Source organism: Botrytis porri (genome assembly GCF_014898465.1).
Source record: "Botrytis porri strain MUCL 3234 chromosome Unknown BPOR_002, whole genome shotgun sequence".
NCBI lineage: Eukaryota > Fungi > Ascomycota > Leotiomycetes > Helotiales > Sclerotiniaceae > Botrytis > Botrytis porri.
Window position 1 is genome coordinate 2814740 of NW_024066076.1, and position 26435 is coordinate 2841174.

General features: G+C 43.8%; 7 protein-coding genes across 7 annotated transcripts; 6 read left to right on the forward strand and 1 right to left on the reverse strand.

The window, feature by feature from the left end:
- Positions 1-442: 442 nt before the first annotated feature.
- Positions 443-6390, forward strand: EAF01_001826 (uncharacterized protein). The gene is made up of 4 exons (XM_038910076.1): positions 443-949; positions 1184-1381; positions 1459-4863; positions 4915-6390. The coding sequence occupies exons 2-4, from the start codon at positions 1323-1325 to the stop codon at positions 5807-5809; spliced, it is 4359 nt and encodes a 1452-aa protein (XP_038774888.1). The 5' UTR covers positions 443-949; positions 1184-1322; the 3' UTR covers positions 5810-6390.
- Positions 6391-6772: 382 nt separating this feature from the next.
- Positions 6773-8444, reverse strand: EAF01_001827 (uncharacterized protein; the record flags this gene model as incomplete). The annotated part of the gene is made up of 2 exons (XM_038910077.1): positions 6773-8037; positions 8090-8444. The coding sequence occupies 2 exons, from the start codon at positions 8442-8444 to the stop codon at positions 6773-6775; spliced, it is 1620 nt and encodes a 539-aa protein (XP_038774889.1).
- Positions 8445-9072: 628 nt separating this feature from the next.
- EAF01_001828 (uncharacterized protein) lies at positions 9073-13591 on the forward strand (the record flags this gene model as incomplete). The annotated part of the gene is made up of 10 exons (XM_038910078.1): positions 9073-10203; positions 10372-11003; positions 11347-11976; positions 12027-12427; positions 12475-12543; positions 12592-12644; positions 12705-12962; positions 13014-13224; positions 13317-13398; positions 13486-13591. 10 exons carry the CDS (start codon positions 9073-9075, stop codon positions 13589-13591), a joined length of 3573 nt encoding a protein of 1190 aa, XP_038774890.1.
- Positions 13592-14562: 971 nt separating this feature from the next.
- Positions 14563-15357, forward strand: EAF01_001829 (uncharacterized protein; the record flags this gene model as incomplete). Its single annotated transcript, XM_038910079.1, has 1 exon — positions 14563-15357. One exon carries the CDS (start codon positions 14563-14565, stop codon positions 15355-15357), a length of 795 nt encoding a protein of 264 aa, XP_038774891.1.
- Positions 15358-17385: 2028 nt separating this feature from the next.
- EAF01_001830 (uncharacterized protein) lies at positions 17386-19135 on the forward strand (the record flags this gene model as incomplete). Its single annotated transcript, XM_038910080.1, has 4 exons — positions 17386-17823; positions 17881-18104; positions 18162-18690; positions 18752-19135. 4 exons carry the CDS (start codon positions 17386-17388, stop codon positions 19133-19135), a joined length of 1575 nt encoding a protein of 524 aa, XP_038774892.1.
- Positions 19136-21382: 2247 nt separating this feature from the next.
- EAF01_001831 (uncharacterized protein) lies at positions 21383-23807 on the forward strand (the record flags this gene model as incomplete). The annotated part of the gene is made up of 3 exons (XM_038910081.1): positions 21383-21560; positions 21620-21821; positions 21902-23807. 3 exons carry the CDS (start codon positions 21383-21385, stop codon positions 23805-23807), a joined length of 2286 nt encoding a protein of 761 aa, XP_038774893.1.
- Positions 23808-24857: 1050 nt separating this feature from the next.
- On the forward strand, positions 24858-26150 carry EAF01_001832 (uncharacterized protein). Its single transcript, XM_038910082.1, has 2 exons — positions 24858-25560; positions 25697-26150. The coding sequence occupies exons 1-2, from the start codon at positions 24945-24947 to the stop codon at positions 25822-25824; spliced, it is 744 nt and encodes a 247-aa protein (XP_038774894.1). The 5' UTR covers positions 24858-24944; the 3' UTR covers positions 25825-26150.
- The last annotated feature ends 285 nt before the right edge of the window (positions 26151-26435 follow it).

The window sequence follows — 26435 nt, forward strand, 5'->3', positions numbered from 1 at the left end:
CCGTTTGTTTTGTTTCCCATGTCGAGTGCCGTGGGTTTTTGAATGTGTGTTAATCGACATTGAATCGTGATTGTGATTGTGGTTGTGACTGTGTTGTGATGATGAGTTTGGGTTGAATAAAACACAGCAAGAGATTGCTGTGCTCAAGTAGGTAGGTACGTTCTAAATCATCATCATCATCTTCTTCTCTCTCTCTCTCTCTCTCTCTCTCTCTCCCTCTCTCTCTACCTAGGTAAAAGGTATATCTACAATCAAATGATGATGATAGTGATGAGGATGAGGATGATGATGATGATGATGATGATGATGATGATGATGATGATGAAATCCAATCAAACTTCCTTATCGTTTTCTTTCTTTTCTTCTCCTGTACTCCAGTCTCGACTCTCCAGTCTCTACCGCCCTTTTCGTTTCGTGGGTAGGAGTTCTCCAAAAGGATCCGTGGTGTATCGATTGTTCATTCGTTCATTTGTCCAATTTGTTCCATTGACGCTCTGTTGCAAAATAAAGTTTTCTTGCACTGCCTCAATGTAAAAGGCTTGGCACTAACCCTGTCCAAATATCTCCTCTCTCTCACTGAACTACTTTTCTCTATCTATGCCTACCTACCTATCCTATCGTGGGTTACTACGGTCTTACGATTCTACACCGCGTACTCCTTGAAATACATTGAACTCAAGAACAATAAGAAAGTTTCAAAAGAAAAGAAAAGAAAAAAAGAGAGTAGAGTGCTCGGTTCCTTCAATATCAACTTCACCAAGCTACAGGAGAGCTTGTTCTTGTTGTCGCAAACTATATTGATTTGCGAATGGATCGAAACCTCTTGGAGCCTTTCAATCACCAAATTGCGCCTACCTCCCAAGGAAATTCCAAGCCATTGACCGCCAAACACTTTTGGTGAAGTTGCAAGTCAAAGTGTTGTGGCCTGTTTGATGTACAAGTCCTCTAGGTGAGCTATCATACTCCTCTGCTGTTGTTCATATCCACAATTGCACAAGGCTTCAATAACCCTTTCCCCTTCCTTCTTCTCTTCATCGTGGTTTCTCTTGGATATTCTTCTCGGACAATATTTTTCGACCAACTTTCTGTCATGATTATTGGAAACTGGCATGTGAACAAAATTTAAAGGTTCATTTTCACATAGCTTGGAAGACCTTGGCTTATATATCCTTTGACTCTCTAGATTTGCGCTTCCATCATCCATAACACAGCCTCTCTTCGATGCCTACGAGTCATAAGAACCTTCATTCCATCAAATAACCGCCAAGGCTTGCGCCTCGGGCTGTGTATTGACGAAATAACGAAAGAGAAATCAATTTAGTATGTCCGACTCAAGTGGAACTTCTCCAGCTCCAAGCTCGGGGGCGAAGAGGCAAAGAGCGTAAGTCTTAGACTCCTTACTTCCTATACATACCAACAATTCCATGCCCAAAATGGCTAATGTTTCACCGAGTAAAGTCCTACGATAACAATCGATACTTCTGCTGTTCGTAACATGAGTCCACCTCAAGCTATGGATAACGACGCGGTTGCTTTGAGGGCTCTACCCAACTCCCCTTCAACTTTACAAGGCGATATCAGTCCTACGACATATGATGGAACAGGATCACAACCTCGAGCTCCTCATCATTCTAGTCAAGGAAGTCATTCGTCGATACCACAATTAAGAGCAACAAACTCTTTTGACAGTCGAGACAGCAGGCCGACATCACCACATAATGTCTCATCACCAACGTCGAGAGGCACCCCGGGATTCCTAGCAGTTCCTGGTCTTCGATCACGACAGAACTCGATTGAATCTGACGATGGAAACCATTCAAATACAAATTACAGTGGAGACACCTGCGCTGGAGGTTCAACCGCAGGACAGATGGATAAACACAGAGAGTTGGATGGAAATAATGATATAATGAATGATCCGGATGCTTTGAAGCCGGATCTAGGAACTGAAGAGGACTTTGAAGTTGAGAACAACAGTTTTGGATTCTCTCAAGGACAACTTAACAAATTAGTTAATGGTAAAAGTTTGGCGGCTTTTTACGCCCTCGGAGGTCTTGCAGGGTTAGAAAAGGGATTACGGACGGATCGAAAAAGTGGTTTGAGTGTGGACGAGCAGTCATTAGATGGAACGATATCTTTCGAGGACGCAAGAGCTGCCGCGTCTCGAGATTCATCGGATCTCAGTGAACAATCGAAATCCTCGAAGCACCCTGTAGCTACCAAGGTGTCTTCGTTGCCATCAACAGGATCTGGACATGGTCAATCGCATACTCAAGCACAGGGCGCTTATTCTGATCGAAAGCGCGTCTTCAAGGATAATCGATTACCTGAGAAGAAAGGCAAAAGCATTTTCGAATTGATGTGGATTACTTATAATGACAAGGTTCTGATCCTGCTATCGATAGCAGCCGCGATATCTTTAGGTGTTGGGCTTTATCAGACATTTGGAACGAAACACGACTCGGAACATCCTCCTATCGAATGGGTCGAAGGTGTCGCTATCATTGTAGCCATTCTGGTTGTGGTCATTGTGGGATCCCTTAACGATTATCAAAAGGAACGCCAATTCGTCAAGCTCAACAAGAAAAAGGAAGATCGCGATGTGAATGTGATTCGGTCTGGAAAAACTGTGGAAATCTCGGTATTTGATGTTTTGGTTGGTGATGTTATGCATCTGGAACCAGGAGATATGATTCCCGTGGATGGAATTTTCATCGAAGGACACAATGTTGTTTGCAACGAATCTCAGACAACCGGAGAGTCCGATCTGATCCGAAAGCGACCAGCTGATGATGTCTACAATGCAATTAAAAATCACGACAGCTTGAGGAAATTGGACCCTTTCATTCTCTCAGGGGCACAGGTCAGTGAGGGAGTCGGAACATTTATGGTCACAGCTACAGGTGTGAACTCTATGTATGGAAAGACATTGGTTGCACTTCGAGAAGATCCTGAGTCAACACCTCTTCAGACAAAATTGAACACGCTCGCCGAATACATCGCAAAGCTTGGTGGTGCTGCAGGTTTACTTCTCTTCATCGTCCTGTTTATCGAATTTCTGGTCCGTCTCCCTAAAAACCACAATACCCCAACCGAAAAGGGTCAAGAATTTCTCAACATTTTCATCGTCACAGTTACAATCATTGTGGTCGCTGTTCCCGAAGGTTTACCGCTTGCCGTCACATTGGCCTTGGCTTTTGCTACAACTCGCATGTTGAAGGATAACAATTTGGTTAGACATCTCAAAGCTTGTGAGGTCATGGGAAATGCTACTACTATCTGCTCGGACAAGACTGGTACTTTGACTCAAAATAAGATGTTGGTCGTTGCAGGAACCTTAGGAACCAGTTCTCGATTTGGTGGCATAGTTGAATCGCTTGACAAAGATCAAGTGGACAAAGGCAAACAACCACAGCGAGAAGTAGACAATTTGTCGCCCGGAGAAGTGGTATCTACATTGGATCCAAGTGTCAAGGAATTAATCAAGCACTCGGTTGTTCTGAACTCTACAGCTTTCGAGGGTGAGGTTGAAGGCCAAAGCAGCTTCATCGGTTCCAAAACAGAAACTGCACTCTTACTTTTCGTACGAGAACACATCGGACTTAGCTCACTCGACCAAGAGCGTTCTAATGCCACCATTATCCAATTGATCCCCTTTGATTCAGGCCGAAAATGTATGGGAGTTGTTGTACAACTTGACAATGGAAAATATAGGCTCTACGTTAAGGGTGCTTCTGAGATTCTTCTCGAAAAGTGCTCGGAAATCATTCGCGACCCAACTAAGGACGCTAGCAGCGTTCACATGACCGATGATAATCGTCAAACTTTGACTTCACTCATTGACAATTATGCTTCCCGATCGCTCCGTACCATCGCCCTCGTATACAAAGATTTCGATAGATGGCCTGCCAAGGGCGCTCGAATCATCGAAGGAGAGAAGAACCAAGTTGTTTTCGATGACATTTTCAAGCAAATGGTTCTCTTGGGTATTGTAGGAATTCAAGATCCTCTTCGTGATGGCGTTCCCGAGGCGGTTCGTATTTGTCAAAACGCTGGTGTGGTTGTTCGCATGGTTACTGGAGACAACATGGTAACTGCTAAAGCTATTGCCGAAGAGTGTGGTATCTACACTCCAGGTGGTATCATCATGGAAGGTCCCACTTTCCGAAATTTGAGTCAGGCCAAGAAGGAGCAGATTATTCCACGTTTACAAGTACTTGCACGATCCAGTCCAAAAGACAAAGAGGATTTGGTTAAAGCTCTCAAGAAACTCGGCGAAACTGTTGCAGTTACTGGTGATGGTACCAATGATGCGCCTGCCTTAAAGAAGGCTGACGTTGGTTTCTCTATGGGTATCGCTGGTACTGAGGTTGCAAAGGAAGCTTCTGCTATTATTCTTATGGACGATAACTTCAACTCCATTGTCAAGGCTATGATGTGGGGACGTGCTGTCAACGATGCAGTAAAGAAATTCTTGCAATTTCAAGTTACTGTCAACATTACTGCCGTCCTTCTAACCTTCATTTCAGCTGTTGCCAGTTCGGACGAAACATCTGTTCTTACTGCTGTGCAATTGTTGTGGGTTAACCTTATTATGGATACTATGGCAGCTCTTGCATTGGCTACCGATCCACCAACCGCGAGTATTCTTGACCGAAAACCGGACCCAAAATCTGCACCCCTTATCACTATGACGATGTGGAAAATGATTATTGGCGAATCAATCTATCAACTTACCATTACCTTACTCTTGTTCTTCGGTGCTGAAAGCATTCTTTCTTATCAATCAGATCGGGAAATCGCACAGATTCCAACTCTTGTCTTCAACACATTCGTATGGATGCAAATCTTCAATCAATGGAAGTAAGTATTTTCTAAACCCCAAAACTTTGAATCCATACTGACTCAATATAGCAACCGTCGTCTTGATAACAAGTTCAACATCTTCGAAGGAGTCTCTCGCAATTGGTTCTTTATAGGAATCAATGTCATCATGGTCGGTGGTCAGGTTATGATTATCTATGTTGGTGGCAAAGCTTTCAATGTGGTTCATCTTAACGCAGCTCAATGGGCATACTCTATTATTCTTGGGTTCTTGTCTATCCCAGTTGGAGCTTGCATACGTCTCATCCCTGATGAGTTACTTATCTCGCTGGTTCCAAGCTATTTGATGAACCGAAAGAAGAACCCAGAAGTTACCATCTCTGATGAGGAAGAGCAATTCAGATTCCCTAAGCCATTGGCAGATGTCAAAGAAGAATTGACTTTCCTCAAGAAATTCAAGGGTGGTCGATTGAATAACTTGAAATTTGCAATGCAACAAACTCGCGATCAATTATTGCCACGTTCTAGGAGTGGTTCTCGATCAAGAGAAAATTCTATAGCACCAGGAACACCTTCAGACGATCCCAACCGTGAGGACGCTTTTGGCAAGAATGGCTTCTCAACTCCTGAAACTCGCAAACGTGGACGAAGCACCAGATCTCGATCAAATTCAGCATTGGGTGCCACAACTGTCATGGCAGGTATCATCGCTGGTAGTGTTGCTGGATGGTCTCCGATTGAGAGAAACTACGGTGAGAGCGACGCGATGGGATTTACACGTTCTAAAGGAAGATCGGAACTGGAAGCTTCTGATGAAATTCAAATTCACCCAGATACCAAGCCAGATGATCCAATCATCACCGAAAATCCAACTCATCTCAACGCTCCACCATCACAAATCTCGGAAATCTCTCCAGTCCCTGCGGCTGATATTCCGACATTGAAGATTCCTACCCCAACAAAGAAATCTTCAAACGATGAATAACACCAATTTCATTCATCATTTATTTGATAAGTACAGAACCCAGACTCTATGTAGATATGTAACTTTACATTAGCGCTTGAACCCTCGTTTTGGGGTTTTGCTCTTCATCGCGAAAGTCATTGTGCTACTCAACATGAGCACTCGGCGTAAAGGGTGGAAAGAAATATACAACTATGGCGTTTTACCTTCAATTATTCCTTTTTTTTATTTAGCTTCAACGACGGTCTTTTTAATACACATACCACATTTAAAGTTTTGCTGAGGGTGGAGGAGATAAAGGATGTAGATAGTCGAGATGGAGGGATGGATCAGTGGGTGAGCGGAGGAGGAAAAGAGCGACAGACAAAAATAAGATACCAGCTTAGTATGTTTTTGAGCGAATTAGATATGAATATGAATGAGATATTGATAGCGAATGAACAATCGCCCGGGATGTTTTTATGGATAGATGGATGGATCGTGATGAATGAAGGAGAATGGATGGATGTAGGCGTGCATGTGTGTACGCATAGATTTTTAGTTTATACCTGCCTTGAAGTTGGCACATTAGGGAAAATTACAGATCAATGTGACAGAGGAACCATAAAATTGATGAGTACAGTTGTGCACCGTGTGATTGACTGACTGATTGATTGATTGATTGATTGATAAATATGCTTACTACCCATACTACCCTGTATCTCCATGAACAACCCTCAATAAAACCCCATTCATCCAAAACCCCTTGCTACCGTATGTATTACGCGATTGACATGAAATTCTGACGGTACCCATTCTTACAGATGAAGTGTGTGATCGACCCCTAAGAAACTCTATGTATATGCGCCTGCCCTGGACAGATTTTCTATCTGCAAGGGTTTGTCCATGGACATCCAAATTGGCAAATTAAATAATGTGAAGAAAACGACCCCCCTAACGCCATGTCGTTATGTGATTTCGCATCCGTAGACCAGACTCCGGAGCTCAAGTCTTGGATGAGGTAGCTGTTGATGCCGGTGCCGGTTTTGGTTCGGGGTAGATTTGTTTGAAGTCATGACGATGGAGATGGACGGAGTGCGTCTTGAATTCAACTTCTTGATCTTTGGGAATCATCGCGTGATTGAGCTCCCAACCTAACTCCTTGCACAATTTCGAGACGACGATGTCGCATTCGCCGATGAGGTCGATGTCGAAAGCGAGGTGACAGATGGGATCCCGATTGATTTGAATTTGTGGGACGTGGCTAGGAAGGTATGGAACTACCTCGCTGACTGGTGCGACTTTCAAGGATGTACCGATTGTGATGACGAGATCGACTTGATCTCTATCATGGTTGCTGAGTCGATCCGAGAAGCTATCGGGAAGATTTTCGCCGAAGAAGGTGATGTCAGGTTTCATGATGCCAGGTTCGGGAATATCATCACTTTCATTGTCATCACTATATTGTCCGTTTTTTTTCTTCTTGCCACCTGTCGAATTTCTCTTACGCTTGCGAGAGATAGCTGATTGAGAATCAGGTGGGCAATTTGCCCTTTTGCATCGTGGAATTTTCCCAGCTTTGATCTCGCCAAAAATTTTGTCTCCATCTACCTGGTGTCCGCAACCTTGACATGTGGCGGTTGCGAACGACCCATGGCAGTGGATAATCTTTTCTGGAATTATTCCCGCGAGGGATTCGATATTGTCAATATTTTGTGTGTAGTTGGTGAGTAATTTGCCTCTTCTTTGCAAAATTTCGATAAATTGATGGGTTGGGGAGTATCGAACGATTCCTGGCAGAATGGCCTTTGCAACATCAAAAAAAATTGATGGATCTTCTTTGAACTTATTAATGTTGAAGATCTCTTGAGGATCTTCGAGACCTAGGTGTCCGTACTGTGCGTAGAGTCCATTTTCAGATCTGAAATCGGGTATGCCAAGAGAAGTGGAAATACCAGCGCCGGTGATGACAATGATTTTCTGGGCATGTCTAATGAGGTCTATAGCATCGTCGAAAGTGTTATACGTCGGGATTTTGATACGCTTCTGTAATTCACGGCGTATAGCGAAACTTAGAAACTGATAGTATTCTTCGTCGGGTAGACCTTCAAGGTGCATTGGTGGGAGGACACCAAACGCAGTCAAGAGCTTTTTAGCGGTGATAGCGTCCGCTTCCACTGTAACTGCACAGAATTCTCGGGGTCCGAGTTTTCGAAGCAAGTTACGATAATGCTCACTTTCCTTACGAGTACATCGCTCAGGGTCAGAATCTGATATCTATTTTTAGCATATTTGACGATCGGAAGATAGGGGTGAACTTACGATTATCAAGAATTTCATCATTAGTTAAAGCTTCTACCGTATCTGCCATCAAACTACTATCCATAGAACCATCGTCATCTTCACCACCACCATCATCATCATCATCATCATCATCGTCTTCTTCTTCCTCTGCAAATTCGTCTCCAACACTGTTTTCATTGGCATCTAACGCCGCTTCGAGATCCTCCGACGCTGCATTTTGGTGGTGCTGTGGTGTGCCACGTGAACTATCACGAACGACACCGTGGGGCGCTGCATCATCAATTTCCGAAATTTCCTCATCGGAGACCAAATCGATGACTTTTGAAGAGGACATCTTGGTAGAGCCTACACCGTTTAATGTAGCGGAACTCATACTGGATGAACCAATCTTGAAGTCTGATATGAAAGATTGGGATATCGAGAAATGGGTGATGTGGAGAGTGGAGATATTTCCCAGGAGGTGTGCGTTTGCTTAGCTTAGGACAGGGCTCGTTAGGTTAGTCTATTATGCACGTGCACAAATTACAGTAGTCAAGAAGAGACCCTTGTGAAGTTATTAGTCATCATTGGGTACTGAAGACTGGAATTGGATTCAAATTCAATAAGAGGTTCATGAACAGGGGCTTCTTTAAGAAAAACGGAAAAAGGAAAGAAAGGACCTGAATTCGTGCCCGTGGACCTAAGTACGAAGTAGGTAGTTTATTCAACTGCCCAATGTGGATATTCCTTTTATTAGACTTATCCCACAATGAAGCTTTTAAGTTTCCCTCATACCGCCCAAAGACTGAAGATCAAAATAAATCCCAAGTCCCCATATTATTTATTATTTTCTACCTAGTGGAGACATGAAAGGTGGAAACTTGTAAACATAAACTCTCCTATTACTTGGAACTACCGGTACTCTCTTTGTTTTACCCATATTCTCAATTGAGTCGGGAAATGCATTTGAATAGTCTCATTTGCGTCATAGTTTCTCGTCATTCTCCGTTTGATCAGCCACAATGGCTTCCACCAGAGACAGTGAAGATAACAATCAATCATCCCCTCCATCATCCCCTCCTCCTCCTCCTCCTCCTCATATCATTTTCTCTACTCCATCCTTCACTCCCAGGTTCGGTCGAAGGGAGTCAATTACAGCAGCAGCAGATGATGGCTCACACATTCGTCGAAGGCTTCACAAGCCCGTCGTGAATATTAGATCTCATACTAATGATAGACATATCCGAGTACAAGAACCAGAAGGAAGTCAAGCAAAATCGCCAGCTGCGAGTATATATATGGGATCATATACTCCACGACGATCAAGATCTCTGGCTGGTTCAAGACCTGGTTCTATCAAAAGTCCTCCAACATCAAATCCAGCTTCTCCTAGAAGCAGTTTCAGTTTTAGTCATAGTCACATGAGCCACTTGTCGGACCTTCTACAAGATTATAATTTAGATCTCGAAACATATGGCGTTGAAGAATTGAGAGATGGGTTTTTCGATGCTGCCTTCTTTAAGCCGCCGAAAATAAGTCATGAAGAGCTCATGAAAGATGCAGAGTTCACATTGCCAGCGGGTTTCAAGAAGCATCATCCATTGTCATTAAAGCGTTTCTTCCCGAGACAATGGCATGGAATCAAGGAAATTTCCAAACAATTGGTGACTACACGAGCTGGTATCAAGCTCATCAAATCGTTCCTACCTTTCTTTATTTCTTACATTATGTGTTTGGTTCCCGTTATCAGAAATTGGCTCGGTCGTTACAATTACATTATGGTCATATCGACAATTATCAACCATTCAGGTCGAAGTGTTGGCGCTCAGATTGATGGAGCGATACTAACGATTGTTGGAACTGCGGGAGGACTAGGGTGGGGGGCTTTTGCGCTGTGGCTATCAGATTCTACGGCCGTTGCCAGAAGAGGATATGGAGGAATTCTGGCCGCTTTCCTTCTTGTTTTCATGGGCATGATAGCGGCACTCCGTTCGTATTACATTAGATTGTACCAACTGGTGCTGTGTGCTGGGATGGCGGTTCTATTTACCTGCCTTGCCGATACATCTGAGACTATTGCTTGGAGGGTACTATTTGAATACGGTATACCATGGTTGATTGGTCAAGCTATTGCTCTCATAGTGTGCTGTGTTGTAAGTGAAGTTCCTTTTCATAATTATCCCGGGAAAATTGTTTGTCGGTGAGACTGTTGTTATTTCACTCTGTGAGTCGTGCCCATATTGGAACTTGGCAGAAAATTGCATCTTCGGAATTCAATCAACCCTTTGCCTCCCACATCAGACACCGCTAACATCATCTAGGTGGTTCCTGACGCTGGCGCAAGATCATTGGCTGTGAGCTTACACAATGCTTTTGAAATTATGCAAAAAGGACTCCAACTCCCTCAATCAGAGCCAGTCACTGTTCATAGACAGCTGGCATTTACTTTCGTCAACCTTTCTCAGGCATACAGAGATCTGGTTCTTGACATATCTGTTACCCGCTTCAAGCCCTCGGACGTTGAGATATTGCGAAATTTAATCCAAGCAGTGATAAGATCTTTCTTGTCTCTCCGAATGGAAACGCATTTATTCGATGACTCCGATAAGGAAGAAGATTCCGAGATGGCTCTATCGCCAGATGCGTCAGCACTCAGTATTCGACGATTTCATTCTGCTTCGGTGATCAATATTGATGGTCCACGACGTCCAAAGCTACAGAGATCAGATACTGAGGACCGAGCAGTGGAGTTGGTAGCCAGCAAACTTGCAGAACCTACATCGAATTTATTGTCATGTTTGAAAATGGCATTGCAAAGATGCGATGCTGTGTTAATGGACATGTCTGGACATAGAGTATTTCTCGGCCCTCCCAAGGATGTTTCTTCTGACATTGTGGGCGCGATCACGAGTATCAGAAAGGCCAAGATCAAATACGACGAAGAAGAAGAGCAGTATGTAGTAGTTTCATTCCTTGTTTGTTTTTCTATCACAAAAATACTCAGTCTCCATGATTCTGTGCTATTCACATCAGCGTATTGGTTTTATAAATCTTTGATAGCCCAAATGACATTCTGATGGGATAAGATCTCTGCATCTGTTTGGTACATGCTATTCGCCCAATATGTTGAGTTTTGTTTGGAACTCTCATCTAGGCTGCACGTCATTTCTATTTGAAGTATTGAACGACCTGGAACATTGACTGTTGGCTATGTTCAAAAGTTCGCTGCTCTTCAAAGACTGAAAAATGTGGGAACAAATCATACCGTCCATTGATACTGACTTGAACAACCTTAGGCTTCTCCAGAACCCAAATTTGCCTCCAACATACTCTGACCATCCTGAAGTTGTTGAAATATTCTTATTTGTCCATCCTATCAGACAAGCCGCAAATACTGCTGAAGCTCTTCTCGTTAAAGTGAACGAAATGCAGCAGAGACGCCCTGGTTGGCGAATCTATCTGCCATCTTATCCATTTGGCAAAGCTCTCCAACGTACAAATGGACAAGTTCGACATGACAGAGGTGGTGTAACAGCAGGTTTCTTTTTCCGAAGTCAAAGAGAACTCGCCAAGACAATGAAAGGAATGGCAAATGTTTATAAACCTGCTCCACGGAAAGAAAAGGCCACAGTGGAAGAAGAAAATTATGATGACCTTGAGCCTACTGATACTAGAGGGGCATATGCCGAAGAGGAAGAAATAGCCATGGACAAAAACTCACAAGCTTCTAGACAAAAGCGCTTAAGATACAGAACCTGGAAAGTCCTTCATCGTTTACAAGGCTTTGAGACTAGATTTGCGTTCAAAGTTGCGATAGTGACTTCTCTCTTATCGGTGCCAGCGTGGTTAAGTCAAAGCAGAAGTTGGTGGAACAAGTATGAAAGTTGGTGGGCAGTTATAATGGTCTGGATAATGATGCATCCAAGGCAAGTACCAAATCGTCGATTTAGATATAACTTGAACTAAATTCTGACAGAGTTGGTGGAAATCTCCAAGATTTAATAACACGAGCTTTTTGTGCTATAATTGGCGCTGTGTGGGGTGGTATAGCCTATGGTGCTGACAATGGAAATTCATACGTCATGGCTGTATTTGCAGCCATCTTCATGATACCTATGATGTATCGGTTCACACAGAGTCCCCATCCTCGGTCTGGTATTGTAGGTTGCATCTCATTTGTAGTTGTTTCATTGGGTGCATATACAGCTCCCAATGATGTCCCAGTTGTTACTGTGGCTTGGACTCGAGGAGTTGCTTTTCTTGTTGGTACCGTATCTGCTGTTATCGTTAATTGGTTTCTGTGGCCATTTGTCGCGAGGCATGAATTGAGGAAGGCGTTATCGTCGATGCTCATCTATTCAAGCATAATCTACAGAGGTAAGCTATACTTTGAGGATTACTGTACTTTTTATTAATCAATGCAGGTGTTGTGGCAAAATATGTATATTATGAAGACGGGGAAGAGCCAGGTGTGAAAGATGTGCAACAATCTGGTACGTGTTTGTGTCCATACCCTTTAAACAGGACTAATTCTCTTCAAGAAATGCTGGAAGGTCGCCTGAGAGAAGGATTCGTTAGGATACGACAACTATTGGTATGTTTGAAAGTTTCTATTTGGTTACCTAATAATTGTAAACATGCTGACGGTTTGCAGGCTCTTACTCGTCATGAAATTCGACTTCGCGGTCCTTTCAATCCACTTCCTTATTCGGCATTGATCGATGCTTGCGAACGGTTCTTCGAGTATCTTGTCTCTGTACGACAGTCCTCACTCTTTTTCCAACCACATTATCTTTCCGAGAACGAGCAGGCATCTGAATCGCTACTTGCCTTTCGACGTGATGCCGTCGCCTGTATCCTCATGAACTTGTATGTTCTAGCTGGGGCATTGCGAGGTGATAGGAAGGTTCCTGTGAGTTTCATTGTCTGATCAGTCAAATATTCAAACCTAATTAGAAAACAGCGATATCTTCCATCCGCAGCATCCGCTCGAAAACGTTTGTTAGATCATATGGCTCTACTGGAATCCATGAATGTTCCTGCGACATCTAGTAGTATGTCCATTAAGTCGAAACGAAGTAGAAGGAAAAGTAAGAGTAAGAAAAATAATGATACAAATGAGACGGCAAATAACTTACCCGGGGGGAAAAAATGGTCTCAAATTTATAGTTACAGTACGTACCTTATACTTCCGACACTCAGGCTCTTCAAAAATTTGAGCATATTTGTCTACTTTCCCAAGACATAATTAACATAAAACTTCTAGGCTACAGTCAGTCCCTTACAGGATGTGTAACACAATTAGAACAACTATGCAGATACACCAAGGAAATCGTTGGTGAGCAAGGGTATGTGTTATTGTTACCTTTCTTCTCTGTCTATGTTCTTCGTCTGCACACTGGACTATTAAACATTACTAACCAAAACTGCAACAGCTTCGATCCCGTTCTTGAAGACGAATATGAAGATCTTACTCGCGATCGCGTGAGTGCTCAAGGATTTCTTGATGGTCAAATCACACCACGAACCACTAGAGGTTAAGAGCCCGAGGATATAATGCATAACAGTCCGACTACTCCTTATGTGAAATTGATCAACAGGACCGCTGGCGCAACGGTAGCGCGTTCGACTCCAGATCGAAAGGTTATCCGTTCAAATCGGGTGTGGTTCAATACCTACTCCTTTGATTAATCTATCTTTTTGCTTTCCTTTATACTTCTTGCCCTATATGTATAATTGCTTGGAACTTCTACGAACTGATTTTGGTGTGCGGTATGTGGTGTATAATGATACATTTTTGTACAGTATGTACTTATGGTACGGCGGTCCAAAGGAGTTGGTGTCCGATAGACTTGTTGCAGCAAGCGTTGCTTCTATCCTATACAATTAATTTTACTCTTGTAGCGAAAGATACAAAACGGTGATATATTCTGTCTGCTCTTTTTTGGCACTGCCATAGCTTCTTTGCTGAATTCAATAGTTCGCATCCATTTCGGTAACACTGTACCGAGACTTGTAGAAAATTTATCATCCCACTTTCGCCACGTTGCCATCCTTGTCCGAATTGTGGAATCTCTGCAAGGGTTAAGATTTCTAAGGCGGGACGGCAAGGGATAATCCACATGGGTAGGTATGTACCTCAATGGGTAAATCTCCCGAACGGCTCTGAAGTGGGACTGAATAGTGAACATCGAGTAACGAGATCCGCTTTTCTTATTGCGTTAACGAATACGCATCGAAGAGCTCGAGAGATCCAAGAGAAGAATATCGAAGACTTGGAATGAAGGAATGAGTGGGACTTTTCGATCGCATATCATATACTCCGTACTTGAATTCGAGATTTTCGTTCACAAACTACTGAAGGTATTCTAGAGAATGTCATTAGCTAGGTAGAAAGAAGATCTTTGCCTGATCCACATCTATTTATCCATCCATCCCTTCCCCTCGCTACCCCTCATCAAAACCCAAACCCAAACTCAAAACCATACATCCTACATCCCCATCCCACCACCATGACCAACTCCAGCCACCAGTACGACACCATCCAACGCCCCTACGACTACATCCGCACCTCCTCCATCGCTTTGATTGAGCGCTCAAATGTACACAGCGCACTCACACCATACATCCACAATGCACGAATCCTCGAGCTCGCCTGCGGCAGCGGTTTCTACACCCACGCCTTCCAAACCTGGGGCGCGCAATCCGTTCTCGGGGTGGACATCAGCACCGTGATGATTTCATCCGCGCCGCGTCTCGCAAACATTTCTTACATGCAAGGCGATTGTTCTATTCCGACGCCATACTTTCGCGACGAGGACGAAGCCTTCGATATCGTGTTTGCGGCGTGGCTTTTGAATTATGCGGGGGATCGACGGGGACTGGTGGATATGTTTCGCAATATCGCGATGAATTTGAAAGAAGGGGGGAGATTTGTAGGGGTGACTGTACCGCCGACTTCTGATCCGCGGGGGTCTGTGAGTGCGGAGGCGAGCGCGAGACCGATGAGTAGGGGTGGGAGTGGATATTTGGTGTATGAACATATTCGGGATGTGGAGGAGGGGATTTATTTTCGCGTGCGTGGGGATACGCCGGTGGGGGAGTTAGAGTTTGAGTGTTATCATTTGAGGAGGGAGGTGTATGAGGAGTGCGCGCGCGAGGCAGGGTTGAAGGGGAAGTTGGAGTGGGGGGTTACGGAGGTGCCGGAGAGGTGGTTGAGAGGGGAGGGAGAGGGAGGAGCGAGTTTGCAGGAGTTGGAGAGTTATAGGGAGATTCCCAATTATGGGATTTTGGTTATTGAGAAGTAGTAATTGGAAGGAGTTGGCTGAAGAGAGTTTGCTTGAATATTGCTTCTGTGTGTGGCTGGAGTGGAGTCGGCATATCGAAGGGAATATTCCAAGTCACATATATGAAACATAGTACTGTGTATGCGCCGTGGCGTGGCCCTGTACTCTGATTAACGAACCACATCCGAAACCCGACTTCTCTTGGCATTGCCGTCATGTCTTGTGACGGCACTAGCCTAGTCTCATCCCCAATTATTCTTCTTCGGCATTCGTAAAGACACTCGCCTCATATATCATCCACACTTTCCATATAATGAAACTAATTGACCGTCCTAACCTCCTGTATCTTAGATTTTTATATCTCCCCCAACGAAGACTTTTGCGTCGAAGGCCCTGACATCAGAGTTCGAGCTACTAGGAGCCATAGATATGGAACAGTGGCTACGATTGTCGAGGTAGAGATTTCGTCAACATACCAACTGAGGTAGATAAGAGAGATCTTGAGGGGCTGAGATTGAGATTGACATAAAGACTGCATAGACAATCCGAACAGGTTAAAGAAAGAAAGGAAACGTATCATAGGAAACATAGACTCGACATCGCCATGACAGTAACATTTCACAAAGCTTCGTAAACAGACACCGCAGCAAGAAGTCATTGTACCTATCCCATCCCTTTCTAAACACGCAAAAAGCTTGCCGAATTCCAAAGCTCCTTATATAAATTGAAGATAGGTAAATGAATATCAGTTCCCAGAAAATATTGCTGGAGTCGAAAACTGAGACTAGCAGTAGTGTTGAGATCCTTTCGCTGCAGTCGTCACGAGAAAGAGAATCAGAATCTAGTAGAGAAAATATCACGCCATGTCAGCTAACAGTTACAAAAAGTGTCTAGTTCCAAACACAGATATCCCTTTCCAGTGATCAGTCTGGGAAGAGAATATGGAATCTCGAGGCGGCCATTACGCGAACAGACGAAGTAAGACACACAAAATTGAGACACATGATGTAATCCTCCCAATCAAAGATCCGAGATTTACCAAGGGGATTCGAGGGTCTGTTGTTCCCTCTGTTAAAACACTTGTGCGTTGAAGCATTGAGGGAGCGTTGATATGGGTCAGGAGCTGTGCAATATTAGAGAGATACTTCGACTGAGAAGATATTTTGAGGAACTAGCTCATATCTTTACAACGTGCCCTGTACGATTCGCACAATTGGACAAGTTTCAATCTGCAAGCTACACTAGTGGAGATGAAATCGAGGTGAAATATCAATGGAAAAATTACTCCTGGTGTCAGGCGGATACCGTACTATTGTCTCCTTGATGTTGACATCACTTGAATCAAGCCTCGGTGTCCTTAATCATTGCTGTTTAGCTCAATGTTCGAAATGAAGCTATCAAACAGCATGATCTTTAATTCCGTACAGTGAAAAGCCACGTCTGTGCTTTAGCAGTATTAGAGGATTAGGAATACAACTCCTCACCGTGCAATGGGGTAGAAATTAGCATGCGAGCTCGCCTGTCGAGGACCTCTCGACAAGATGGGTTGACCGCAATAAAAATTAATACTTCGTAGAATAGCCAATCCACTTTTTAAATTATAGCAAGATTTTATACGTGTTGAAATCAGATGTCACTTATCTCTTTGCCACCCTTGTATCTGGGGTCTGGCCAAGAGAACCCTGCCAAACCCCTGGAAATTCGATGGATCGGCCCCATACACCGCACCACGGCTAAATGCCAAATTTCTTCAAGCGATGTGCCCACTCGCGAACTATCGCATGTATTGTCTAATCGGGATGCCATATTTTGTCCATACCCCATTTATGCAATGCATGCTCTACACTATATACTCTATTAACGTGAGAGGCGGCCGAAAATGCAAACCTTTTAGGCGCGGTCGCCGAACTGGTGGAGTATTGACGAAAGGAAATAAGCCCAATTCCAGTGGTATGGTAGCTGTTTATCCTACCGGCATTTCCACCCTTCAATTGTCAAACTCTTTTCCTCTTCGTTGTTTGTCGACTTTGAGCCCTGAGAATTTTCACAATGGAGGCTGCTACAGAGCATGATATCGAAAAGGGTGTACAAGTGCATACCGCCGCCGACAATTCCACAGACCGCGATGGGAAATCTACAATCGATGCTGAGAATGACAGTTCTCGACATTCTGGTTCCGAGCGAGGCTTGAGCTACTGGAGCGTCAAATTGGAGCAAATCTGGGGACTGGAAGCTCGTGGTATCACCCGTGTAGCTGACAACGAGAAACATGTGCCGCGTCCGCTTCACGACTATTTCCACATGTTCTCGCTATGGTTCAGTATCAATTTGCAAGCCATGAACATTATTGTTGGGCTGCTCGGACCCTTGGTTTACGGACTCGGCTGGGTGGATTGTATTTGCATTGTCATTTTCGCGAATGCGCTCGCCTCGACATCAATCGCGTATATGGCAACCTATGGACCAGAAAGTGGCAATAGAACTCAGGTATGCTTCTTCATTTCTTTTTTGTTTGACTAGGTGCTAATGTTTGCGCTTTGATAGATTATTGGACGTTATTTCATGGGTTATTGGCCCTCGAAAATTGCATGCTGCTGCAATGTTGTTCAGCAAGTAGGCTTTGGTACGATTGGGTGTATCATCACTGGTCAGATGATTACAGCCGTCAACGGAGGGAACTTGAGTTTGGCTGTTGGATGTGTCATTGCCGCAATCTGCATCGGTTTAGTCGCTACTTTCGGTATCGAGTACCTGAACAAAATCGAAAGGTAAATATAACCGCCGTCCTTCGAAGATTGATGATCAAGATCCTAACAAATAAATAGATTTGGATATATCCCACAAGCGATTGTTATGTTCGTACTGATCGGTTGCACTGGTGGGGATTTTGATACCCACGCAGTCTCCGTTGGTGATTCCGGAACCATTAACGCTAATCGTTGTTCGTTCTTCGCCTTGGTATTCGCTAGTATCATTGGATTTACCGCCATCAGTGCCGACTTTTACGTCTACTATCCCAAAGATTATCCAAAATGGATAACATTTGCATCCACGTGGACTGGCATCTGGACCTCTGTAATTTTTGCCAACATAGTTGGAGTTGGTATCGCTACCGGAGTTCCAAACATTCCAGCTTGGAGCGACGCCTATGCCATCTCGTCTGGTGCGCTTCTCTATGAGTGCTATGGCAGACTCGGAGGATTCGGCGGCTTCTGTGTCGTCATTCTTGCCCTTGGTTCCATCACCAACAACGCACCATGTAGTTACAGTGCAGCATTGACCATTCAGGTACTCGGACGCTGGGCAAACAAGATCCCTCGTTGGTTCTGGTGTGTTCTCATCACAGCAGTTGAGGTAAGCTCATTCTACATCATCTTATTTTCATCTGTGCATGATGCTAACTCCAGCACTCCAGCTCGTCCTTTCCGTCTGTGGTCGCAACAAGCTTTACACCGTCTTCGAGAACTTCCTTCCTATGATGGCATATTGGATTTGCCCCTGGATTACCATCAGTCTCGAGGAATATTTCATCTTTCACAAACTCCAAGGCAAATCGTTCGACTGGTCCATTTATAACGACAGAACCAAGCTACCAATCGGATATGCAGCCCTCTTATCATTCTTGATTGGATTTGCTGGCGCGATCGTAGGAATGTATCAAATCTGGTACACCGGTCCTATTGCTTTGATGATTGGTGGTGAGTATGGTGGTGATATTGGAGATTGGCTCGGTATCGGCTTCACGGCCATTGTGTTCCCACCACTGAGATATCTCGAGTTGAAGAAGTTTGGACGGTAGAGGCTGCCTGTGTATCCAGTCATAACACACACACCCAACAGCTTTGTATATATTCGTGGTGTTAATAATAATTATATTCGTTATACTAGTAAACTAGCATTGTTCATGTGAATTTCATGATTGGGCAGTCGATCGAATGGTGTAATCGGTGCTTGATACAAGCTTTCTCCATCATGTTGCAGCACTATCGCCATGTGCCCTAATCAAAGCTTTTAAGACCATCAGGTTTCTGGGAGCGTGAGCAGAATGGTATTGTTGTACATGTGTGGCATGTTGAATCGAAAGGTGCTTGAAGAGCATGTGTTTATGTGTCACACCACGCTTTTCACACCACACCACGAAAAATCGAAAGGGGGCGGTTGTATCTCGAAATCTACACAGTAGCCTCTCACATCTTGATGATTGCTTGCCACATTCTGATCTATTCTGGTGAAATGGTGATATTTCAGAGTCATATATCTGGAATAGATGACTCTCGTATCCTACAAAAAGAGAAAAAAAAAGGCAAAAGAGAAATTCGACGTCGGCATGATTCGAACATGCGCCCCCGAAAGGAATTGATTTCTAGTCAATCACGTTAACCACTCCGTCACGACGCCAATATATCAATGTTTGATACCGACAGTTGGCTTATTTATTGATATATTTGTCGACACATTTTTAGTGTAATCATGAATCAATCCTAGATGTTTTGAAGAAATTTGGTTGGATACCAAGTCAGATATATGGATCGACGCCCTCCCGTGTATTATCCGAGGTCCCGGTCATCTGCCTACTCCATAAGAGCACACCGTTCGAGCCTCTATCTCATATACAAACAATGTATACGGAATAGTAGAACAACGATGGACTATTATTTACTGCTGTAACATGTTATCGTGGTTGAGACACGACCGAAATATTTTTACAACATTTCAAAGGCTCTCGACGATGGAAAATGGCCAAATATATCCGTCTACTTGAAGTTGAGTTGTTGTTGTTTATTAGTCCTCAGGTAGGCTCGCAGGTACCTAGACATCATACATACATACATACCATACCTACTTATGGCGGTTTGGGCGCCACGACTTTAGCGATGGAAAATCAGGGTCCACATGTCAACACCTGGGCAGTACTGTACCGGTACTTGAAAATCTTCATGCAGATTCACTTCATAGCACATCTCAAGTTCTACAAAGCATGCTGAAATCAGTCTCGTCTCACCCGAAAATGTCAAGATTGCATTACAACATTCATTATTGAGTTGTTTCAAGTCTCGGTAATGGAAAAGGGGTCAATAAGGAAGCATCTTGGACTGAAGTGTGGAAGGGGGAAACTCGATAATAAAGGAGGACATATAATACTATCTATGTAGTCACCAACATTATTAAATTCGCGCAATAATCGTCGCATTACTTTACGTGCCACTCTCAAACACAATCATCAGGATGCAGGCTGCATCTGTCTAACGGTCATAAATATCCATGATATCGTCATTTTAGCGGGAAAGTGTTGTCGCGTGAGTTAATGTGCTGAATTAAGCTTTCAAATTTCTCCTCTTCTCCATCATCTCTGATCTACTGAAAGGGATTCATCTTAGAAGGGGCTTTAGAAGAGGGTGATCAAAACCAAGAGTGACTCGAGACTCATCCACGTGTCCTGATGATTGGCTGGATAAACCCTTTGGAAGGGTAACTATAACTACTGCCAATTGACTCTTTGATGAGTGAGACATAAGAAAAACACCTTGAGAGTTACTGGGCAGTCAGAACTGTCAAAAGTTAGTATGGGCGGAGGATTATATGAATCAAGGAAACTTTTTCTTTCCTTCTAGAGTACTTGGAACTCGAAACTCCGTAAAGCCAACAGACAAAGATTCATCATATTTGAGAGACGGCACAACTCATCACAAGTTCATTCTTCATTATCGTCGTGGCTCAAGCGAAAATTAAATATCTCATCTCTTTCTCATCTCTTTCTCTCTCTCTCCAAGAAAGAAACCAAGCTTTGGAATCGCACAGGCACCCGCCGTTCGGTCGCGAATCTTTCCACGAGGGGGGAGCAACCAACAATCAATTTACTCTATTTTAATCATAAAAAGACAGGGAAACGGAGTCAGTCATTAATCACAACTCATCATTTTTTTCCGTGGGAAGAATTTGGCATCCTTTTTCCCTAAAACTCTATATACCACCTATACATGAGAATGATTTCCTTTTCCTAAGATATACATACTCTTTTCTTCTTTTCCAGTTTGATTTTGCAAACATGCGTCCAAACGAAATATGCATAGCAGTCTGTCTGCTTCAATTTTCTCCTGCTGCCGTTGCCAAACCCCTCGGTACCACCCAATCAAGCCTGCAAGTGCCATTGGAGGACCTGGATACTACACACCATCAGCATGTTGCCTCCAAACGTCTGCATGGCAGATTCTTGCACATTACAGGTGGGGTTAAATCCTTATTTTGCGATTCAATGTTCCTGTACGATGCTCACTTATTATAGATTTACATCAAGATCCGCACTACAAAGTATTCTCCTCCACTGACGAGGACGATGCTTGCCATAGAGGCAAAGGAACTGCTGGCACATATGGAGCGGAAACCTCAGATTGCGATACTCCTCCTACCCTTATCGATGCGACTTTTAAATGGATAGAGGAAAATCTGAGGGACAACGTGGATTTTGTTGTATGGACAGGGGACAGGTTGGTTCTGCTTTCACGAACAGCCAATCGTCGCAATGACGATTTGGCTTTGTGCGAGGAGAGTTGCTGATCCAGAATAGTGCACGACATGACAGCGACGAAAAAATTCCTAGAGTTCAAGACGAGGTCCTCGATACGAATAGAAAGATCGCAGACAAATTCCTGGAGACTTTTGGCGATGGGCACGATTTATCGATTCCGGTTATATCAACGTTTGGCAACAACGATATTCTTCCACATAACATCTTACTTTCGGGTCCGAATAAATGGTTGAAGACGTATACAGATATATGGGATAAATTCATACCAGAAGAGCAGAGACATGGGTTTCAACGAGGAGGGTGGTATTATGTCGAGGTTATTCCTAAGAAATTGGCCGTCTTCAGTCTCAATACTTTATACTTTTTTAGCCATAATGCCGCTGTGGATGGTTGCGCATTGCGCTCAGAACCCGGATACGAACATATGGAATGGCTTCGAATTCAACTACAATTTATGCGCGACCGCGGAATGAAAGTTATCCTTACTGGACATGTACCACCTGCTCGAACGGACAGCAAATCACTTTGGGACGAGACCTGTTGGCAAAAATATACCTTGTGGCTACAGCAGTATCGGGATATTATTATCGGAGGTTTATTTGGGCACATGAACATTGATCATTTCATGATACATGACACTAAAGATATTGATATCTTATTGTTTGACGGTAAATCTGTTGCGCCTCCTCGCGCGCTAATGGACGATGAGTTTACAATTTCATCTGCGGGAGATTACTTGGGTGATCTTCGAGAGGATTGGTCTGGATTACCTAATCCGAAACACCTACCGATTTTCATGGACGCTGACGCGGAAGAATTGGACTACTCAGAATCGGACAAAGAGCCGAAGAAAAATAAAAAAAAGAGTAAGAAGGACAAGAAAAGAGACAAAAAGAAGAAAGAGCTCAAGAAGTTTGGAGGTCCATGGGGTGAAAGATTTGTGGTGACACACGTTGGGCCAAGTATTGTGCCCAATTACTTTCCTACTCTTCGGGTCATCGAGTACAATATCACAGGGCTGGACGACTTGCCGAGGTGGTCCAATTCAGTTGTGAATAATGATGAACAAATTGATTGGCTTGATCAAGAAGAAGAAGAAGATCGATTCAACGTCGATGCCGGTGAAGATTCGATTTACGCAAATAATGGCGATTTTTCTACTGAGAAGAAGAAGAAGAAGAAGAAGAAGAAGAAGAAGCACCACCAGAAAGACAAGAATAAGTTCAAGAGCCCGACACCGTCTAATCCAGGATCCATAGTTCCATCGCCCCCTTCAAAAGATGCGCCTCCGGGACCGGCTTATTCTCCTCAAAGTCTAACATTACTTGGGTACACTCAATATTCTGCCAATCTGACTTACATCAACAATCTTGAACTAAAATCAGAGGGGTCGGACGATGAGGTTGACGTGGAGAAATGGCGTAAGGGTAAACACGGCGGAAAGATTCCAAAAGACGATGATCCAAATCCACACGCCTTTCATTATGAAGTCGAGTATGACACTTTCACCGATCCAATTTACAAGTTGAAAGATATGACAGTCAAAAGTTACCTCAAGCTGGCTCATAGGATTGGTCAATATAAGCCACAAAAGGGGGATCGTGTTAAAGATGGAGAAATTCTGGAAGAATCCAATGTCTACGAAGATGAGGATAGTGAGAACGATGACAAGAAACAAATTTCTGTATCCGAGAACGAGACTATCGAAGATACTGAGGATCATGATATGGATGCAGAAAAGAAGAAGCAAAAGAAGCACAAGAAAAAGAAGCATCATCGCAAAGAGAAGAATAGAGTGTGGCTCGCCTTCGTTAAGCGTGCTTTTGTCGGTACAGTAGATGAGAACGATATTAAATCCTTTGATGATGGGCTGGAGGAGCATGTTCAAGAACCATTGGTTTCTGTTCCAGAAAATGGAGAAGGGCTACATAGTTTGGAATTGTAATGTTCTTTAGCGTACATGGATTGGAGTTGCATCAGATTGGGTTGGAGTTCGGTTGTTTTACTTGTCTTGCAATTATACCATTGCGATGGAAACGAAACATGCATTTGGAGTTCGGTATCGTGTATGGATTATTTACCTTAAATGAGGTCGTGCTATGCATTGTGGAGCGGTGCGTAAGAATATGACATGGCACCGTGGAGTTATGGTTTTATGGTTCAGATGAGTGTATGGACTATTGTATCGCAGCAGCGTGGATATTATCCGTCGAATACTCTTTCTTACAATACCTAAATAATTTCATACGAAAAGCATAATTGAGGCAAGATTTTACGATCTCACGATGTCTTTCAAGCTTCTCTGCTGTGATGACCTATCCTACAATTCGAATTAGTCCTTTCAATCTTACATGCTGAATTTGTAACTTAAAATCAGTTGATACTGCGACTGATCAATCAGACAATCAATCGCCATTTGAAGATGCATATTTGAAACCCGAATGTTCAAATCCCGATGTAGTATTTAGAGACGCAACGCAATTCACCCCAAGTTGGAGTAAGCACCTCGCAGCGTGGTGGGTACTAATTAATGGCTAATCCGATCGCTGGTATGTATTATAATGTATGACACCAGACAGGGGTTCTGGGGAGCCTTGGGGTCTGGATTTAGTGAGGGAGCTCGGGGAGGTGGGATGAATGACGGCATGTGGGGTAGGTAGGTAGCTTTGGTTCCAATTGCACATTGCCTTTACCGGTACACAACATGTGTGGAAAATGATCTCGATGACGAATAGGTAATCTTACATTGTGTTAAAGTAGGTAGGTCTACGATTGCGCATTTGTAAGCTACCGGCATATGAATTGTAGCTCTGCTTGTAAAGCATTTTAATTGAAATGATGAGATTAGCATAGCATTCCCCGGACTAGCTTCTAGATCTTGGAACCCCTCATTCCATCCATAAGAGGCGAGCTTCCCCTTCCTTCAATTAATATCTAGGTACCGTCTTCTCTATTTCAACATCTGATTTACCATTGACATATTAACTACACACACACACACACATACACATACACATACACATACACATACACATAAACTACGCAACAATAACTCCACCCATCAATCCCAACCCTCCAAACCATGACCTACGAACGCCAACGCGCCATCGAATCCTACGGCTGGACATCCGTCCCCGCCTCTCTCTCCCAGCTCATCCAACTCTCCCCATCAGCCTCTACTCCCGCCTCCACCCTCAAAATTTCCGATCTCCCCTTCCCTACCTCCCCCCTCGTAAAAACCATTCAAGAATACGCACGCAGCGAACTACCCCAAGAAACCTACCACCACTCTATGCGCGTCTACCACTACGGCGTCGCAATCCTCATTCACGCATTCCCCCACTGGACAACGATCAACGCGTCTAGTAAATTTCTCGAAAGCTACGCGCTCACGGCTCTGCTCCACGATATCGGGACCGTACCGAAACATTTGCAGGAGACGCTGATGAGCTTTGAGTTTTATGGGGGGTTTATTGCAGATGGGGTGTTGAGGGATGCGGGGGCGGCGAGGGAACAGAGGGAATTGGTTGTGGAGGGGATTATTCGACATCAGGATTTGGGAGAGGTGGGGACGCAGACGAGAATTGGGGGGTTGGTGCAGTTGGCGACGATTTTCGATAATATGGGGGGGAATGCGCAGTTGGTGGATGAGGGGACGATTGAGAATGTGGTGGGGGAGTGGCCGAGATTGGGGTGGAGTATGTGTTACCTTTTTTTCTTCTGTGTGGTTTTTTGTGGTGTTTGGGAGGGATTGGGGTATGTTTGATGGGGTTTGGAGATATTAGGAGACATGTGGGAAGATAAGTTGAGGTGCTAATCTGGCGTGACTAATAGGTAAATGTTTTTCGCACACAATCGAGCAGGAAAATGCTCTCAAACCATGGGCTCACACGACACATTTGGGGGAGAGGGATTTCCCCGACGGAGTGCGGGGAAATAAGTTGATGGAGAAATGGGATTGAGAGTCCCAACAGCACTAGACACGGAAGCAGGTGGATGAGGGACGACTAAGTAGGCTCACACTGGATGAGGAATGACAAGTGAATAAAATCATGAGACAACGAGGTAAAAGAAACGGAAAACGCACTCGGAAATCATACGGGAAAAGAGCCATAGCTTGGGAAAATAGAATGATATCTACGGCGTGGAAATACCATCTCAATGACATTTCAGTAGCAAAATCTGTCTATCTTCTTGTACTATCCCAATTTCTCTCCAATATATGTCCAACCCTCAACCCATTCATCAACAAACCAATCCAGGCGTCGTGACGGAGTGGTTAACGTGATTGACTAGAAATCAATTCCTTTCGGGGGCGCATGTTCGAATCATGCCGACGTCGATTTATTTTTGCTGGAGGGATCTATCAATTATATCCATACCACTTTAACTTTTCTACACATCTCCCATCTTCCAACTCTTTCTTATTTATTCATCTACACACCAAGGCAAACACCAATCCCTCGGTATCAGTATCCTCTTTTGCCTTCGTCTCTCAGATTATCAAGCTTTTGTGGACAGCTATGGATAGCTATGGATAGCTATGGATTTATCCTATGTGTCCTATTTGCTG

Bases quoted from the DNA above. Each gene is read 5' to 3' on its own strand.
- EAF01_001832 (XM_038910082.1), top strand. From the start codon at position 24,945: ATGACCTACGAACGCCAACGCGCCATCGAATCCTACGGCTGGACATCC. The intron at 25,561-25,696 runs GTATGTGTTACC...CGTGACTAATAG, and splicing joins GTGGCCGAGATTGGGGTGGA to GTAAATGTTTTTCGCACACA.
- EAF01_001826 (XM_038910076.1), top strand. From the start codon at position 1,323: ATGTCCGACTCAAGTGGAACTTCTCCAGCTCCAAGCTCGGGGGCGAAG. The intron at 1,382-1,458 runs GTAAGTCTTAGA...CACCGAGTAAAG, and splicing joins GGGGCGAAGAGGCAAAGAGC to TCCTACGATAACAATCGATA. The intron at 4,864-4,914 runs GTAAGTATTTTC...GACTCAATATAG, and splicing joins CAAATCTTCAATCAATGGAA to CAACCGTCGTCTTGATAACA.